This window comes from Theropithecus gelada, chromosome 4, assembly GCF_003255815.1.
Source record: "Theropithecus gelada isolate Dixy chromosome 4, Tgel_1.0, whole genome shotgun sequence".
NCBI lineage: Eukaryota > Metazoa > Chordata > Mammalia > Primates > Cercopithecidae > Theropithecus > Theropithecus gelada.
Window position 1 is genome coordinate 130,090,595 of NC_037671.1, and position 18,533 is coordinate 130,109,127.

Consider the following 18,533-nt stretch of genomic DNA (forward strand, 5'->3'; position numbering starts at 1 on the left):
CAGTGACATGCTGGACATGTTTCTAAGAACCAGAGTGGCATGATATCCTAAGGCCAGATCACAATCAGAGGGGAGAGAAGGCCTGGCTACAGTCACATGCAACTGTTTTCTAAAGAGGTGCAGTTGGAGGCCAGGCAGTGGCCATAGCTCTTTTGAAGGTTTGGCTTTTTTTGTGGTTGGTTAGATGTGTGTTTTTCAGGTACACATCTGTGTCCTCCCAAAAGGCAACACTGGCGGTTGATAGTCATAACTGTATGTAAGAACATATAACCACACAGAGTGAAAATGACATTTTTGTGATTAATTCTTCTTTCCAACAGCTGGCTGTCCCAACTCCTTGATTAAAGAGCTCCATCACTTCAGGATTCTGGGAGAAGAGCAGGTGAGTGAGCATCTCAAAGGCTGCATCAGACTGCCATGAAAGATAGACGCTAATGAGACAGTTTGGGCTCCCCAGGGAGGCCGAGTATGTCTCCTGACCCTGGGCGCCCTGAAATGGGGAAGAAAACCATGGTGGAGATATGTGTGAGGACACTTTTTTCCTCTTCTATCCATCAGACCTGACAGGTTATTAATTGCTACATCTGCTATCTGCCAGTGTGTTTCATCTCAAGACTCCAGCAGGAAGCAGGCACTGCATCGTGGCAGACGAGCAAACAAATACATGCAGAGATGAATTATGCCTGAGGGATTGATGGTCACAGACATTGCTGAGTTGCTGTCTGTGGGTGAATGTGTGAGCTTTTTTCTTTCCTTCTTTTTTTTTTTTTTTTTTTACCAGGTTTTTGTATTGTGTGTTTGTTATCTGTATTTCATGACAGCCTCTTTGTACACGGGTAGGAACATGTGACATCTATACCAAGGGTGGCCATTGAAAGTGGATTATTTAAATGCTGTGTTGTGCTCAGTGAGGCATGTCATAATTTAAATAGATATGCTAAGTAAATAATTCAGGGTGCTAAATATTATATATATGTACACACATATATAGTTTGGACTGCTTAAAAATACATTTCTTGATCCCTATATGGAACTACGAACTCTGTATTAGTATGTTAAATCTAGGTGTCAAGTTATCCTTAAAATACACTAAAGAGTTGGCAAAAGGTTGGTTGACCTAATTTCCAGTGTTATTTATTTTATTTGATTGATTGATTGATTGATTTTTTGAGACGGAGTCCCGCTCTGTCATCCAGGCTGGAGTGCAGTGGCATGATCTTAGCTCACTGCAAGCTCCACCTCCCGGGTTCAGGCCATTCTTCTGCCTCAGCCCCCTGAGTTGCTAGGACTACAGGCACCTGCCACCACACCTGGCTAATTTTTTGTATTTTTAGTAGAGATGAGGTTTCACCATGTTAGCCAGGATGGTCTCAGTCTCCTGACCTCATGATCCACCTGCCTCAGCGTCCCAAAGTGCTGGGATTACAGGCGTGAGCCACCGCGCCCAGCCCAGTGTTATTTATTTTTACTCCTAAAGATCGTCTCTGCCAACTTTGACCAGGAAATATGCAAATAGAGATGTGGCAGCTCACTTTCATCAATGAGTTTTTGGTTTGTGTGTTTTTGATTGCTGTATATATGTGGCAAAGTAAAACTGCCCATTTCCAATATGAGAATAAAAACAAAAGGATTAGTTAGGAGAGGATAAGAAACTGGAATCACTTCCACATCGTGGAGTTAGAGAATCACAGGACACTCCCTTCATTTTTTTATATTGTGAGTTTCCAGAATAGCAGGCATAAATGTGTATTCAAATACAAACGAAATCAGTCATCGCATATTGCAGGTAAAAGTCGGTAACTGACTCTCCCAAACATAACTACTTATGAAGACACCTGGATCTCACAGCCATTTTCCAGTACAAGCCTAAGACTTCTTACAGCAAGAATCACTGGTTGTTACCCTGACATTTCTGCTCAGATAGTGGAGCCTTCTCTTCGAACTTGTACCAATGTTTGCAGATTGTTTCCATTTTTGTTTTAGAGTCAATGGGTAATTAGTAAGGAAAGAAACCAACAGTAATCATCTCCTCAGATGTAAGATGTAGGCATGGGCTTCGACAAGAGAGTGGCCAGTTCCACCTGGTAACAGTAGTGGGTGCAGAATATGCAGGCACAGATATATGAGAATTGGATTTGATGGTAAACCTTCTGTAAGAGCTCTGCTGGTTGTTTCTCTTTTCTTGGTGAAACAGGAAGCTAGGTCATCAGCTGAGAGTAAAGATGGGGGAAGAGTTTTACAGGGAAAGGAGATGTATTAGTCTGGTCTCACATTGCTATAAGTAAATACCCGAGACTGGGTAACTTACAAAGGAAAGAGGTTTAATTGACTCACAGTTCCACATGACTGGGGAGGCCTCAGGAAACTTACAATCATGGCGGAAGGCAAAGGGGAAGCAAGGCACCTTCTTCACAAGGCTGCAGGAGGGAAAAGTGCAAGCAGGAGAAATGCCAGTCAGTTGTTACAACCATCAGATCTCATGAGAACTCATTCACTATCATGAGAACATCATGGGGAATCACTCCCATGATCCAATCGCTTCCACCCTTGGTCCCGCCCTTGACACTTGGGGATTATGGGGGTTACAATTTGAGATGAGAATTTGGGTGGGGACACGGCGAAACCATGTCAGGAGAGGATAATGAAATTGTCATTTAGGAGGGTGCGGAGGGAATAAACCTGCGAAATGGTTGAATTTGGAATGAGGTCAATCCCCCGGATGTTTTTCTGACACACTCATCTGTGTAGGCACAGACGCAGAAAAGGCACTGGCATTGAAGTTTTGCCATCGAAATGTAACAAAAACAAGAGGGAGGCCTAGAAGCTGAGGGTGGATCTCATCTTACAGTGTTACAACAACAGAGTAAGCTGAGGGTGAATCTAAGGGAGTGATCATGACTGACCATGAAACTTCAGCTGGGCAAGCAGAGAAGCCAGATGAGAGAGAGGACAGGGAAAGTTGGTTACAGACACTAGTGGCTCGAAGAATTTTTGGGATTTGAGTACTAGAAGGGTTAAACTGGACAAACAGGCATCGGCCAAAGGATGAAAGACTTCACATTGAGCTTGTGGAGGAGCTGCATAGTCAGCACCGACAAGGTCAGAGGATGCCTAGAGAGGCTGTGTGTCTGATTTCAGATGGAGGACAAGGTGATGAGAGAAGTTGAGGTCATGGAATTGGGAAGTCAGAAAGTTGGGAGTACCACCCATGTGCCCACTGAGATCTTCCAGAATTGCAAACTGAAGATTTGAGAAATGGGAGAGAGAGAGAAGTGGATGTCAGTAGCTGACTGCAGAAGGGGAAATAGTGCATGGTGTAGGCTGATGGGTTGAAATGGAAAGTTGGAGGGCTTTAAAAGGAGAAAGGGAAAATGTTTTCCTTACAACGCTGTAGAGCAATGCTTTATGGTACTGGGAGTGCAGTCGCAAAAACATTTGAGGGTGCTGCAGGCGAAGTAGTGTCCTCGGGTACAAGCCTGTTTCAGTTAGGGAAGAATGTAAGAACAACATTGAGAAAGCAGATTGCAGTTACGGGGCAGTTACTGCTGATTGTCCGTGAGTCCCCCAAGCACGGTGGAAGGGTCTCAGGGTTTGGGGCAGCTGGAATATGTGGTAGGAAAAAGGATACACAGAGTGGATGTGGAGCTTGGGGCTCAGCCTGGAGAGATGGCATAGGAGTCAGCCATTCTTTGGTGACTGATATGAACAGGGCATCTCAGTAAGCAACATTTATATTCTGATTATTCATGACAAGACCTACTGGCCTCTAGGCAGATGGTGGCAATGAGTTTCCCGAGAGGAAGCAGAGAGCTCTTGTCCCCAGCATTCCTGCCAGCGGTGGGGGCAGCTGCTCCAGGAGCTGGTGAAACTCTTGGGATCTCACTGGATGCTTGAGGCAACTGACATCACTTGATCAAATAAAATGTTTATATTAATGTCTGTTACAAGCATTCTTGGACAAATCATTTTTGTCTCTCTAACTTAGCTTTCTGTAGACAAGGGAGAGTGAAGCTCAATCATCTCTTAGAATATTTGTAAATAAATAGGATGCCAAGTAAGTTTCAAATATTAAGTGCTATACTAAAGCTTCTCTGATTTCAAACGCTGTTTACAATCAGCTTTCCAGAGTGGCAACAAAATAGACAGTAAAATAAGTATAATACTCACTTAGAAAATGAGTTGATAAAACCTAAAAAGATGCTGGTTAATTACTAATTCATTATCGGATGGCAGAGACCCACAGCAGCCCTCTAATCTCTTTGTATGTGGTTCCTTTCTGTTTTCATTGATCTTTAGTAGGTATCTTGATTTTTTAGATTTGGATTAAAAATTAAACACTATATGTCATTGCCTTCCCGAAACAAAAATAAACTCCTTAAAATAATACATTTATATTAGCTTCTTAGCCCCTTCTCCGATTTGTGTTCACAATTCATATTCATATAGCACCTTTCAACATTCCTTCCCCCTAGTCCAAATTCTTTGGCAAAGACATTATCACATTATAGGAAACTAAAGTCACTCTGCAGTTCTAGGTGAGCCCTACAGAAATCAGGTGTGATGTCTGGAGTCCATAAGGTTTGCAGGGCCTTTGGACCAATTGCATTTGAGAAGTACCTCCATTTATACCAGCTTCCTCCACCTTAGGTTGAATCACCAAAATTTTATGGAAATAACCTTTACTCATTCAACAAAAATGTATTGAATACCTTCTTGTACTAGCATTGTGCTAGTGTTGGATAAAATAGTAAACGAGGAAGTCACAGTTACTGATCATAATAGATGCTAGGATAGAAACAAATAGATATGTCACCTACTTTAGATGAGGGGTGGTTGAGAAGCCCTGAGACTAAGCGTTGAGGTGACACCAGCTATTGAAGGAGCTATCATTACGGGAGTGGGCAGAAGAGCATCCCAAACAGAGGAAAGCACACATCCAGTGCCCCCAAGGAGGTGAAGAGCTTGCTTTATTCAAGACACTAAATTCAACCAAGGTGGCTAGAAAATACCAAGCAAGAGAGACAGTGCCAAAAGATGAAGGCCACCTGGACCGTGGACGCCAGGGTTAAGCATATGGGTTTTGTTGTGAGTTCAGTGGGAAATCCTTGAAGGTTTAAGCAAGGGGCTAGCATTATCCAAATTACATTTTGAGTATGTCAGTCTTGTTGCAATATGGAGAGGCTCTGGATTAAGACAGTTGGCAGCGGAGACAAAAAGAAGTGAATCTTGAGAGGGAGAATTCAAGGACTTGGTGACTGACTGGCTGTAGGGCCAGGGAAAGGAAGGAGTTTGAAAGTTCTATTCGATGGAGATGAGCAAAATGGAGCAGGTGAGATCAGAGGCATGGGATGTGAGCTTCAATTCTGAACACATTTGCTATGCCTGAAGCATGGAGAAGGAGATAAGTCTTGGATGTGTGAGTGGGAGCTTGGAGGACAACGAGACCTGAGGTCCGAGATGGAGAGATAACTTCGGAATTACCAGCATGTAGAGGATATTTTACATCCATGGGGATTCTCAGGAGAAGCCAAGAAAGGAGGGACCATGATTGGATGAACCCTAAGGAACACCAACGTTTGGAAATTGGGTAAAGAGTAGCAACAGCAAAGGAGACCAAGAAGGAACCTCAAGGAAAGTAGAAGACAATCCAGGGCCATATGGTATTGAAGAAGCCGAGAAGGTGAGAAGGCGGGCCTTCCGGAGGAGGAATGGCGATTGTGGTGTTGAAGAAGCCAAGAAGGTGGGTCCTCCAGAGGAGAATGGCGATTTATGGTATTGGGGAAGCCAAGAAGGCGGGCCTTCCAGAGGAGGAATGGTGATTTGTGTTGAATGCTACTGAGAGGTTGCAGAAGATGAAGCCAGGGAGCATCCTTCACCTGTGGCATCGTGGCAAAAATCACAAATGACCATAATGAGCAGTTTTGGGGGATGCGTAAAGACAGGAGCCATAGTTTTATGGGATGAAGGGTGAACAGAAGGGGAGGATAATTCCTTCTAGAGGGTTTGCTATGAAGAGAGAGAAATGCAGCAACCACAAGACCGTTCTTTAAAGATTGAAGGGCCAGAACTTGTTTTACACTCACAGGAAGGACTCCGTAGAGATGAATTACCTGGTGATTTGAGAGAGAGATCCGAGAACTGAAGAAGGGAAGTACTTTGGAAGGTAAGAAGGGCTCAGATCCAGCACAGAGGGAGGAATTGGCCCCTAACAGGAGGAAGGCCACTTTTTGTGTTGTGAGCAGAGCTGGAGAGGGTAAGTGCAGGTGCAGGCGTGTTCGTAGTTGCAGGGATGTGAAGAGGAGAGATGGAATATGATGGCTCCATGAAGGCAGATGTCATTTTTCACTGCTGTGTCTTCCACATAGAAGAGTACTTGACACTTAGAATATGCTTAGGAAACATCTGTTGAGCACGTCAGGACATCAGCCATGATTCCCCTCTCCTCAGTGAAATATAAAGTATGGATGGCTGGAGAGAGGTAGGCCCTACCTACATTGGTCTTAGGAACCAAAAAATTGGTGCAACTCCAAATAAAAGTAATAAATTCACTCTCTTCTATAACTATTTCACTTCTTATCTTAATTCTACTAATTATCATAACTATTGCCAACATTTATACAAATATTTCTTACCCTTGCTATTTAAAAACTTCTATTGGCCATGCGCGGTGGCTCAAGCCTGTAATCCCAGCACTTTGGGAGGCTGAGATGGGTGGATCACGAGGTCAGGAGATCGAGACCATCCTGGCTAATACGGTGAAACCCCGTCTCTACTAAAAAATACAAAAAACTAACTGGGCGAGGTGGCGGGCGCCTGTAGTCCCAGCTACACGGGAGGCTGAGCCAGGAGAATGGCATAAACCTGGGAGGTGGAGCTTGCAGTAAGCTGAGATCCGGCCACTGCACTCCAGCCCGGGCGACAGAGCAAGACTCCGTCTCAAAAAAAAACTTCTATCTCCTATCTTTTGTAACTATCCTCATTTCATCTTTTTTATTTCACCCCCTTTTTTTGGAGGGTTGAGGGGAAGAAAGAAGAGAAAACATATCACTAGAGAAACACAATACAATCTTGAGGAAGTGGTAAAGGCTCATTTGAAGTTTGTGGTCAGTTATTTAAGAGAAAGCCATTGTGCCATTGTGTTCAGCTGCAGGGGTGCACACCCAGGGAAGGTGGAGGCAACGTTTTCCAGGCCTGGGATTTTGCCTTCAGATAAAGAGGACCATGGAGATCTGTGTTTTCCAGGCAATGCTTCTGGTGGTGGATGACAGAAGCTGTCAGACCAGGAAGGAAGGTGGGCTTGGAGAGGCCCATGCTGGAGAGGAAATGTGGGGCCATTTAATTAGAAGTCTTGATGACGTTGAAGAATTTAAACAATGTTCATACTTTAGCAAGAGATTTAGAAAGATAAGAGGTGATCATTGGAAAGAGACATATTTGGAATTGGAATTTCAGAGGTAGTACAATTTCTCAGGATGACAGGGCCTGGGGATGGATCCTGAGAATAGAAGGATGAAAAAAAGGTCAGCAGGATGAGAAGGTAAAACAGAAAGAATAGACTGATGGTGGCTTATTCATACAGGAGTGCAAGTCCCCAGAATAATGACAAGACTTGGAGGAAAGGTGAGAACAGCCTGAAGCTGCAGCCTCCCAAGAATGAGGGGCTGCATCCAGGAGATCAGGGGGCAGCAGTGAGGAGGTGAGGGTGAAGCATGGGTCTCAGAGGAGTGGTGGGTTTTGCAAGGGAGAGGAACCCAAGCATTTAGGGGTGTCGTTAAGGAGCCAGGGGACAACCAGCTTCGCCTCTGGCCTTGAAGGATATGAACATGAAATGAAAAGCAGTCTTCACTTGAAAAGGTTGCAAGGGAGACGGATCAGCTTCAGTTAAGTCAGTGTGGACAGGGAAACCTTTCAAAAGGCTGATTATACAGGGGAATTAGTTTATCATGAACAGGGATTTCAGGGGACACAGAAAAAGGGCTTAGGAGAGAGGGAAGCATGGAAATTGGCTGATACTAGGAAACGTATGGACCCATGTGGGACTGAGAGTTTGGGTGATAAGAATGATGGGCAGCTTGAGCCTCTGAAGTGATGATGTGGGGCATGAGGGATGCATTGTGATGATCTTTGGAGGGACGTCGGTGGACATCCAGAGCACCTGGCTGTTCTCACCTGTGCTCAGGCGTGCCTTGGCATTAAGGCAGCTTCTCGGTCTTCACCCCAAAAGGCCTCCTCAGTGTTAGGGGCTTGTCCATTTTAGATAGTTATAAATATGAAGCCATCTAATACAATCCAGATGATTTTTAAAAATATTTTGGGTCATCCAAGTTCTAATTGGGTCATTAAATGCTCAGTGGAGCTAACCCATTTCACTGCCCCACCCGTAGCCTTACACAAAACTTCCAGACAAATGACATGTCACCCTTCCCTCAGAATCACCTAGAAACCATCGCAGTTGCTTCAGGACTGGACAAAGAGCTTCTAGAGGATGAGCAGAAGGAAGAGAGGGGAAAATACTGAATTCAGGGAAAGAAAAAACCCAGGGAGCCAGGAAGGAGGATGGTGGCAGTGACTTGTGCCCCAGCTCCTTTCAAGGAAGACAGAGGCAAAGCTCTTTATCCGAGGGACAAGGCTCTTGGATTTGCAGATTTAGGTACTACCTAAAGCTGTTTCTCTGGGACAAGAGCAAAGAGTGAAATAATTTACAGCCACAGACAACCCTGCTTTCTGCAGTGGACTCCATCAGGACAGGGCGCTTTGCCACCCTGTTTACATAGTCTACAGGAGTCTCTGAAGTCACATCAACTGTAGGAACTCTTGTGAGGAAAACAGCCTTTGTAGTCCTTCCCTTCCAGTGGGTGCTGCTCCGTGTCACACATGGAGAGGGGACAAGGAAGCCAGTTGGTTTGGATCTCTTTTCCAGAAGATTCCACAACCACTAGAAGATGAGATGCTTTTTGGCATTGGATTACCTGAAATACCTGAAAAAAAAATCATAAATTGTACTTCCAGATATGGTCTGTTGCTTGTTTTTCTGTTTGTTTGTTTGTTTATTGGGTTTTTTTTATTTTTTTTAGGTCTTGTTTAATGTTGCCTCTTTGCATTTGATTTCAGCCATCTTGATAGTTTTTTCTATGCAATTAACAAGGTCCAGCCCTTTCTTGAGCCAGTTCACTTCATCAGTAGCTGACAGGTGTCCAGGGATGAAGAAAACATTATTAGCAACAGAATAGAGAAGAAAAACAGCAGTGCCATGGGGGCCACCACTTAGACTGTCACAGATGCTCTCAAACTAATTACCTGCAAATGAAAAAAAAAAAAAAAAAAAAGGAAGATGAAGATTACTGACAATCTAAGGAGTGCTTCTTTTTTGAAAAAAATTTCTAATGCATATAGAAAACAGAACATTGTCCGCATAGCAAGAAGAAATGGCTAAATCATAAGCTGATGTTCCTCTATGATGTTATTATAGTTTTTTTCATCCAAAGAGGAAACTATTTTTCATTAGTTTCTAGAAGATGACAGAGGAATAGTTAACTGAATTTTATTTTATTTTTCTTGAGAAATTCTCTCTCTGTTAGTCCAAGCTAGAGTGCAGTGGTGTGATCACAGCTCATGAAGCCTTGAAATTCTGGGTGCAAATGATTCTCTCACCTCAGCCTCCTGAGTAGCTGGGACTACAGGTACATGCCACCATGCCCAGGTAATTTTTTTTGAAATTTTTTGTAGAAATGGGATCTTGCTATGTTGCCTAGGTTGGCCTCAAACTCCTGGTCTCAAACAATCCTCCCACCTCAGCCTCCCAAAATGCTGGGATTACAGGCATGAGTCACTGTGCCTGACTGAATTTTTTTTAGTAAAAGGGAATAAGAGACAGAGGCAGCTGGGTATTGTGGAAAGCGTAGTCTTGAAAGTTTCAGCCTTAGTTCTAATGCAGCACTGTGGGTTTCCTGCCTGTGTGGATGTCAGCAAAAGATGGCACTTCTTTGTGGCGTCCAGGGCCACATCCATCACTTCACAGAGTGGACAGAGAATTTACCGAGCAGCAAAGTGTCGGTGCTGTGGTTTGGTACACAGCAGTAGCTCAGTGAACAGAAGCCTGATCAGGACCCCTCTGCTCTAGGAGGGATTGAGGGAAAAGCCCGTGGAGGGAGTCCCGGAAGTGCTTTTGGCTGAGATGTAACAAAAGCTAGAATTTATGGAGTGGTGTGGGGAAGCAAAGGAGACCCAAGAGCTGTACCTGAGTGCCCCCAAAAGGATACTCTGGGAAACACCATGACAGCACAAAATCAACCTCCTTAGCTTGGAGGACCTCAAAGGGGGCCACACAGCTCCCGGATGGCTGGCAAGCATTGACTCATTTTGACAGAACATTTGCCATTTCTCTCAGGCTTGAGTCTTACCTAGGATCCCTGTACTTCACATTTCTTGCAGATTTTAAAATTAGATTTTCTTTTCCTATGAAAGCATGCAAATTAAGCGTCCTAGTGAAGCAGCCTGTCCCCTCCTACAGAGGAGAGGCCTTTTGGATGGTGTTTCGATGGTGGGGGATGTTTACGCTTGGTTCCCCCATAGCCACACTTCTCAGGTGACCACCCATGTGCCTTTAATGTACTTAACATGCAGCCAACAGTCAGCAAGAAAGGGGAAGTTCACTGGCCCTTCTGGGGCTTGAACTTGCAACCATTCCTTCATTGTAGAACACTTTTCTACCCAAATGCAGGTCTCCTAACTGCCTGCAGACCAACAAAATACAATATCTATTTCATTATACTCGCCCATGACCCATGATTGAAATTCTTAAAACATGAGTTTATTGAAACTTCTATGAATTTTATGCTTTCAAATGAATAGTTTTTGTTCTTAAGAGAATCCATGAGCATACACATAAAGACTGAATAATTTCCTCCCCAAAGAAATAAAATAGAAAGTATAGCAGTGAGTCAAGATTCTACCTACAGAACGCATACTAATGAAATGTATTTTTTTGCTATAATCTGATAAAATACAGGAGAAATACATGTATTGTTTTCCTTGGGTTCATAGTAGTATTCTTTGTGAATATTTACATTTATTTTCAAATATTTTCACAAATATTGTACAATCAATTCAAAATTATTTTAGTTGTCTGTGGATTATTCACTTTACGAAATCATATCTAGAATTTTGCAAACTATTTTTAATAATAACTTAAAACTGTCAATATAGTTTGACATGTAAATATTGGCGTATCTACACACACACAGACGCTCACTGGGCATTCCATAGACAAAACATGCATGAGTGATTTTTTAGATAATTTCCACTCTTGAGCTCAGTTGAGGATGGACTCTATATAAACCCAGTTCACATTATAAATTAATCACATTCCTCCAAGTTAGGCTGTTTATAAAATGCGATTCTATATTGATAAGTTAAAAAGCCCTTGGAACTAATGCAAGAATATCAAGGGAACAGTGTTTATTCCTTTCCACCACTTGGGGTAGATTTATTAGTTCCTTTACCACTATCACACATGTTTTATACTGAGGTACAGTATTCTGTATTACTTAGTGCTAGTTTGTCACGACTCTCCATTAATGTACTTTCAACCTCGTCCCAGTAAATGGTTAAAAGGATTATGGAAAGTATAGATTGTATCTTGAAGGTAACTAAGTAAGGATCTTAGCTAATGATATATAATTACATGACTAAATGATTTCCTTAGTATATTAAGCTTTCTACAAATACTAGCACATTCTTTTTTCTAGGTCAGTGTTTTCTTATAAATGTCACAATGTTAATTTTGAAAAGTAATACTTTCAGTAGGCATATTTCAGGTATTTTGTGTACTTTTTCATCAACAGAAATTCCCAGGCACATATGTTAAAATATTTGTCTTCCTTTGAAAAAGGAATTATATGCTCAAATGCTCTTGAGTTTATCATAAACAGAATAAATACAATAATTTTTAATAAATTCCCTAGCTAATGAATGGAAAGGGGGACATAATTTTTAAAATTCCATCAACATTTGAGACCACTATGAATGTAGTCAACAAGAATTTCTAAATTGTTATTGGACTTTCTCCATAGATTAACTTCTTCCTAGATAAAAGCTATTGTCATAATAATAAAATTACCTAACTAAATTAAATAGACTAGGTGATTTGTTGTCAAATGAGAAAATGGTCAATTACTTAAGAGCAACTAATTTAAAATAATTATGTAGGTAACATAATCTTGAGTTACTGTTATTAATTTCCATTGCTATTGATTATCTTATTAGAATTCTTTAATTAATTGTCACTAAATGGAGTTAGATTTTATTAATTTATAGTTATTTACTGTCTACAAACTATTGACAAGATACTATGCCAAACTCAGGGCGTGTGGATGCACAAAAGGATAGAGGAATGAGTGCAAAAGTCTGTAATAAGGGTTTAAAGGGCTTGGAGCACTTTAGGTCTCATGCAGTCACCAGATTTACCCCGCCAAAGGCCCCTCTCAGGACAAAGCCCCACACTGAGGAGAAATTTGCTCAGAATAGAAAAGAAAAAAAGGAAAGAGAAAGTCTAGTTAAAAATGGGATAACAGAGTTGTAAGATTGCAGAAAGGAAGCCCCCATGTTTTTGAACACTGCCCAAAACACCAGAAGAGAAAAGTCCACAGCTTTTCTGCATTCTACCTCTTTGTAAAATTGCAGGAGAACTAATTTCATGTAAAACTGAGCAACAGCAGAGGAACAAGGTAAAACTCTAACAGAAAAGAAGCAAGGTTCAGTCCCATACAAGGTTATTAAAATGATGCAGTGAATGAAGAACAAAATAGCATCCTTATGAACAGTGGAAGAATGCCCCAAATCAGAGGAAAGCCGAAAAAACCTTTTCAAGGTGAACCAAGTTATTAGGAAATTACATAAATACATATAATAGATATTGTCTTAAAAGAAATAGAAAATGAAAAATGAAGAAAATTCTAAAAAACACAAATAAGAAAATTAAAAAGGGATTTGAGATAAGCTGTTAGAATTAGAAGTGAAGTAAAGAAGATCCAATATATGTATACTAGGAATGACATAAGAAAAACATCAAAGCAACAGAGCAAAGTGAATACTAAAAACTAAACTCAGTACAACTTTCCTGACACAGTATGCTTGTGAAAATTGATGCAAAATTGACCAGCACCAAGATATATTCTAATAAAATTCCTGGATTCTAAAGAAATGAAAAAAATTCCTTGGGCATCTAGGCAAAAGAGGGCAATTAATTTACAAAGGGGAAAAAAAACAGTGTTTTCAGGCTTATCCATAATACTTTATGCCAGAAGAACATGAAGTAAGAGATTTCAGATACTCAAGGGGGAAATATATATACAAGAATATATATACACATATACATATATACAATCGCTGTATGTATAATATATCGGGATTGTATATTCCTTATATGTACAATGTAAGAAACTGTAATTCCATATATTCCTTCTATGTGTAATATAAAGATTTTTTATTCAGCCAAACTCATTATCAAGAATAAAAGCCCTAAATAAACTGTTACTATGGAAGAACTCAGTGAATATATTTCCCAGGAACTCTCCCTGAGGAATTTACTAGAGAACAAGAATCAAGCAATCAAAATTACTGGGGAAACATCAACCATCAACATAAGGACTGATGGTTGTGCCTGCATATGTGTGTGTGTGTGTGTGTGTGTGTGTGTGTGTGTGTGTGTGTAGAAGATAACATGAAGGCTAAGAGAAAGAGAGCATAGTTTGGAATGGCCACATGTGTTAGCAGTGTGGATACATTACAATTATTTTAAAAATTTTGTGGGAGAATGAGTAGAGCATATGAAAACATATTTGAAGTTTTTAGAAATCGTGGGCACAGTGATGGTTTTGTTATTCTGAAATTGTGTAATGTGAGAAAAAGCAAATGAGCAATTATGGAATATTGTAATTATGTCATCTTCTGTGTTCTTGAGAACCAGTGTGGAAGAAAGGGAGAAACAGATGTAAAATAGAACATGTTAAGTAAAAACCTTGTAGTTCTGAGATACCTCTCCTTCAAAGTAAGAACTGAGAGGACTTAGAAATAATGACTAACTTAGGACCACTGAACATGCCTAGCACCCAATTTATGGTCTTGAAATTTTTAAGAAGCAGTGCTTCTTTTAAAAGCTGGCAACTCCTGGTCTGGGGCAGGAAATGTATAAGATGAACCTGAGTAATTTTCCATAGCAGATAGTGAAGAAGGTATTAAGTGGTGTCAGGTTCATGTTATGGAAAGTCAACTTGATAGGATTACCATTGGCCAGGGATGAGATAGTTGTGCTTCAAGAAAAAAAATCACTGCATTAGATTAAAACACAGCTAACACATAATATGTGTAAGTTTATGAGTTTATAAATGTTCATTGAAAAAGAAGAATCAAATATTTTAGCTTGCCTTTCCTGTTCAAACAATATCACCGGGTAACCAAAAGTAGAAGTATTCTAACTAATAAATGAAGGAATGTTTGAATTAAAATATCATTTTTCAATCCCAATAAATTAATCTAGTTACTGAATGTTAATGGCTGCTTAACATTTTGAAAAGAGAGAAAGACATTATAATCTTCCTGATAGAAGTACAAAACACCATCTATGAAGTAATATTACAGAGAGAGAGAAAGAAGAAGGAAGAGGAGAAAGAGGAGGACAGAGAGATAGAGGGAGGGGGAAAAAGGAGGAAGGGAAGAGAGTGAAGTAGGAAGGAAAAAAGGAGGAAAAGAGAGGGGGTAGGCAGAGAGGAAAGAAGGAAGGAAAGAAGCTGAATTAAATGAAGCCTATAGACCAATTATCAATTTATAGGAAACAAATTATCAAGGTGCATTATAAACTGCAACACTGGATACAATCAGCAAAATGAAGACTGGGAAACTCTATAGTTCACATGTCCTGCTTTCTTCAACAAATAAATTGCAAGGAAAAAAGACAGTGGAGGGTGATGGACTAAACAACACATCTTTAAAACAGACCAAAGGAACTGTAGTGTTAGAAATGAACCTTGAGTGATAAAGAAAAACAAGAAAGTTGATTATAACTTTGGGAGGCTGAGGTGGGCAGATCACGAGGTCAGGAGATTGAGACCATCCTGGCCAACATAGTGAAAACCTGTCTCTACCAAAAATACAAAAAATAGCCAGGTGTGGTGTCAGGTGCCTGTAGTCCCAGCTATCTGGAGGCTGGGGCAGGAGAATCGCTTGAACCCAAGAGATGGAGGTTGCAGTGACCCGAGATTGCACCACTGCACTCCAGCCTGGGTGACAGAGCAAGACTCCAACTCAAAAAAAAGAAAAGAAAACAAAACAGACAAACAAAAACCATGGTGTCTTTTAGGAAGGGGTGAAGGTATTATGATGAGAATAGATACATGGAGGGCTTTAGGAGGCCCTGGTAAAGTTCTGTGTCTTGGCCTGGATAGTGTTTAAAAAGTTGGTCACTTTATAATGTATTAAGCTTATTCTATGTGATATTTACAATTAAAAGTGTGGGGTTGTTTGTTTTGTTTGTTTGTTTGTTTTTCAATGTGGAAGGATTTGGACATGTCAAGACAAAAAAGTAGGTTGAGCAGTTCAGTGGTGCAGAACTGAGGGAGAGGGGCTTGATGGAAACTGAGATCATTCACAGTCATATGTGGAAGGTGAATAGAGCTGAGGGAGAGGGGCTTGGTGGATCACTGTGACATCATTCCCAGTCATATGTGGAAGGTGAATAGAGCTGAGGGAGAGGGGCTTGGCGGATCACCGTGACATCATTCACAGTTGTATGTGGAAGGTGAATAGAGCTGAGGGAGAGAGGCTTGGAGGATCACTGTGAGATCATTCACAGTCATATGTGGAAGGTGAATAGAGCTGAGGGAGAGAGGCTTGGCGGATCACCGTGACATCATTCACAGTCATATGCGGGAGCTGATTGAGAGATGTCCTGCTTCCCTTTACAATTCCGGCAAAACTCCAACCAAACTTAAATCCATCATTCTTTGTACTTTGCCTTTGCAGCTCAGTGTTTGTGCAGAGAAACAAACGAGTTTTCCTTTAAATTCGTCATCTCTGACCTCAGGGGGCCTGGGTGCTGCCCAGCAGTGATACCAACTTCCTCCACCCTCCCCCTCCTTCGTCACTCATACCTTTCTTCTTCCTCAAATCCCAGTACCCCCTCTGCCTGTCTGCACCTGGGCCTAAGCTCTCAGCTGGGCCTCCTTCTCCTAAGGATGTCTGCCTTCCCTCTGAAGGCCAACCCTTCACACATCCTTTAGATCCCCTGCTCCAACCTACTCAAGGACAGAGCTCTTTCTCTGGCCTAAACTGTCCATCTGTGCTTCTCGTCTCAGTCCTGCCTTCAGCATAGTATCATATCATTATTTCTCCATTTTCAAAAATCCTTCACAACCCCAGAGTCCTATCCAATGGCCACCCCATCCCTGCTCCCTTTTTCAGGCAAACTCCTTTAAAAAAGTGTCCATTCTCACTTCTTTGAATTTCTCTCCTCCTAGTCTTTCTGGACTCCACTCCGAAGGCTTTTGGCTCCATGACTCCACTAAATGACTCTTGTCAAGACCGCAATGGTAGCCACACACCCAACTCCAACCACAGCTCATGGTGGCAGCCTCTTTGAGATATGTTCCCTTGGCTTTCAGGACACCTGAGTCCTCCTCAGTTTTCACCTGCCTCATAGGCTGCTGCTCCTCAGTCTCCTTTGCTGGCGTTTTCTCACATTCCCTGCAGAGGTTGGATAATCACATCTAACCTCATAACACGGTCAGAGTGTCATAGATCTAACCTAGTGTCGAGCTTTACGAATAATTTCAGGGATGCAGGTAATCCTGAGACTCAGGCAGGACCTGGGGACATTCAGGTCGCCTCCTCAGGTCCTTCCTTGGCATTTGGGGCTGTGCTCCAGGCAAGGTTTACGTGGGAAGCCTCTAAGAAAGCTATGTAGTAATCACTCACATGCAATCTCTCCATTACATAAACTGTCTCATCGTTCATTATTTGATGAAATATCGTCATTGTATCCTCTGATAATTGCACAGCTTATGACACTGTCTAGAGAGCCTTACCCCATAAATTCAGAGATTCTTGTTCATTTGCCATCCAAACTCTTAGACCTCTTTTCTAGGAAATGTGCTGTATGTGTATGCCATTCACATGTTTACAAGGAGGCCAGGTCATCTTTTTCCTTCTTTCCTGGGGACAGAAGAATGAGAAAATGGATTAGAGGCTCATGCTAATGACTTCAAAATTTGTATTTGGGACCCATGCCTTTCCCCTAAACTACACTTATTTATTCAATTAGCTACTGGAAATTTTAACATTGCTGTGTAATAGCTTATAAAACTGAACATGAGCACAATAGAAATAATGATTTCATGCCTCAACTCCCTACACACACATACACACACATACATACACACACATACACACATGCACACACACATACACACACGCACACACATACTCCTTTCTTCTTCCACAGTTGTCCCCACCCCCCACCTGCCTCCTGTCTTCTCAGGAAACAGGGAAATACACTACACTCATATTTGACTCCTCTTTTTCTCTCACACCATGCATCCATCCTGACTGGATATTCTGCAATTTCTCCTTTTAATTTATACCCAGAATTCAAACGCTGATCCTACCTCCAGCACTACCTTCCCGGGTCAAGTCAGTGCCATCTCTTGCATAGATGTTGACATAAGCTCCTGCGGGCTTCTCTGCTTCCTGCCTACACCCTGGCCCTCCAGACGGCATGCCGAACATAGCAGCCAGGTGGATGTCTTTAAAATACCAGTCAAATTATGTCATACCTCAGCTCAGACTTCTGCAGTGGTTCTGGTATCTTCCAGAATAACAGCCAGGGTTCTGAAAGCAGCTGTCAGGGAACTACACATTCTAGATCCTCCCGAACTCTCCAACTTCACCTTCTGTTTTTTCCCTCGTTGTTCACCCTGCCTCCACCCCACTGCCCACCTCGCTGTACCCTGAACAGCCAACCACATCAGCACACTGGGCCTCTGCTCCCTTACAGTGTTATCTGCTTGTCCAGAATGCTTATTCCCCCAGGGATCCATGTGACTTGCATTTCTAATCTCCTTCAGACATTTGCTTAAAGGCACCTGCTTTGTAAGGCACTCTCTAATCACCTCTTTAAAATTGAGATCCCACTTTCTTTGGAATCTCCCTCTTCCCTGTTGATTATTCTCTTCCTCACTTAGCACCACTGGAAATAGTAGACATTCTAACCTCTCAGTATTGACTGTTACAGTGCTGTGGATGAAGGTGGAGAAGTCTGTTCATTCACTGCTGTATCCCCAGCACCTCGGTAGAGTCTGGAATGTGGTAGGCTCTCAATAAATGTTGCATTATTTGATTAATAATTGAGCAAACCTATTTGACTTGATCTGAGTTTATATTACAAACAGATCAAAAATGTAGGGCTGCCACAAAGAACACCTTGAAAATGGTTTGATGGGGTTTGGAATTTATTTGCGGGCTGAAGAAAGCATTAAAGGAAA

General features: G+C 41.7%; 1 protein-coding gene across 3 annotated transcripts in view; it reads left to right on the forward strand.

Annotated features, from left to right (window-relative positions):
• PRKN (parkin RBR E3 ubiquitin protein ligase) overlaps window positions 1-18,533 on the forward strand; it is a 919,793-nt gene that overhangs the window by 719,388 nt on the left and 181,872 nt on the right. For all 3 annotated transcript variants that reach the window (XM_025384066.1, XM_025384067.1, XM_025384068.1), the window contains one exon: window positions 321-382. In XM_025384066.1, the coding sequence (XP_025239851.1) occupies window positions 321-382 (62 nt within the window). The remainder of the gene's footprint in view (window positions 1-320; window positions 383-18,533) is intronic.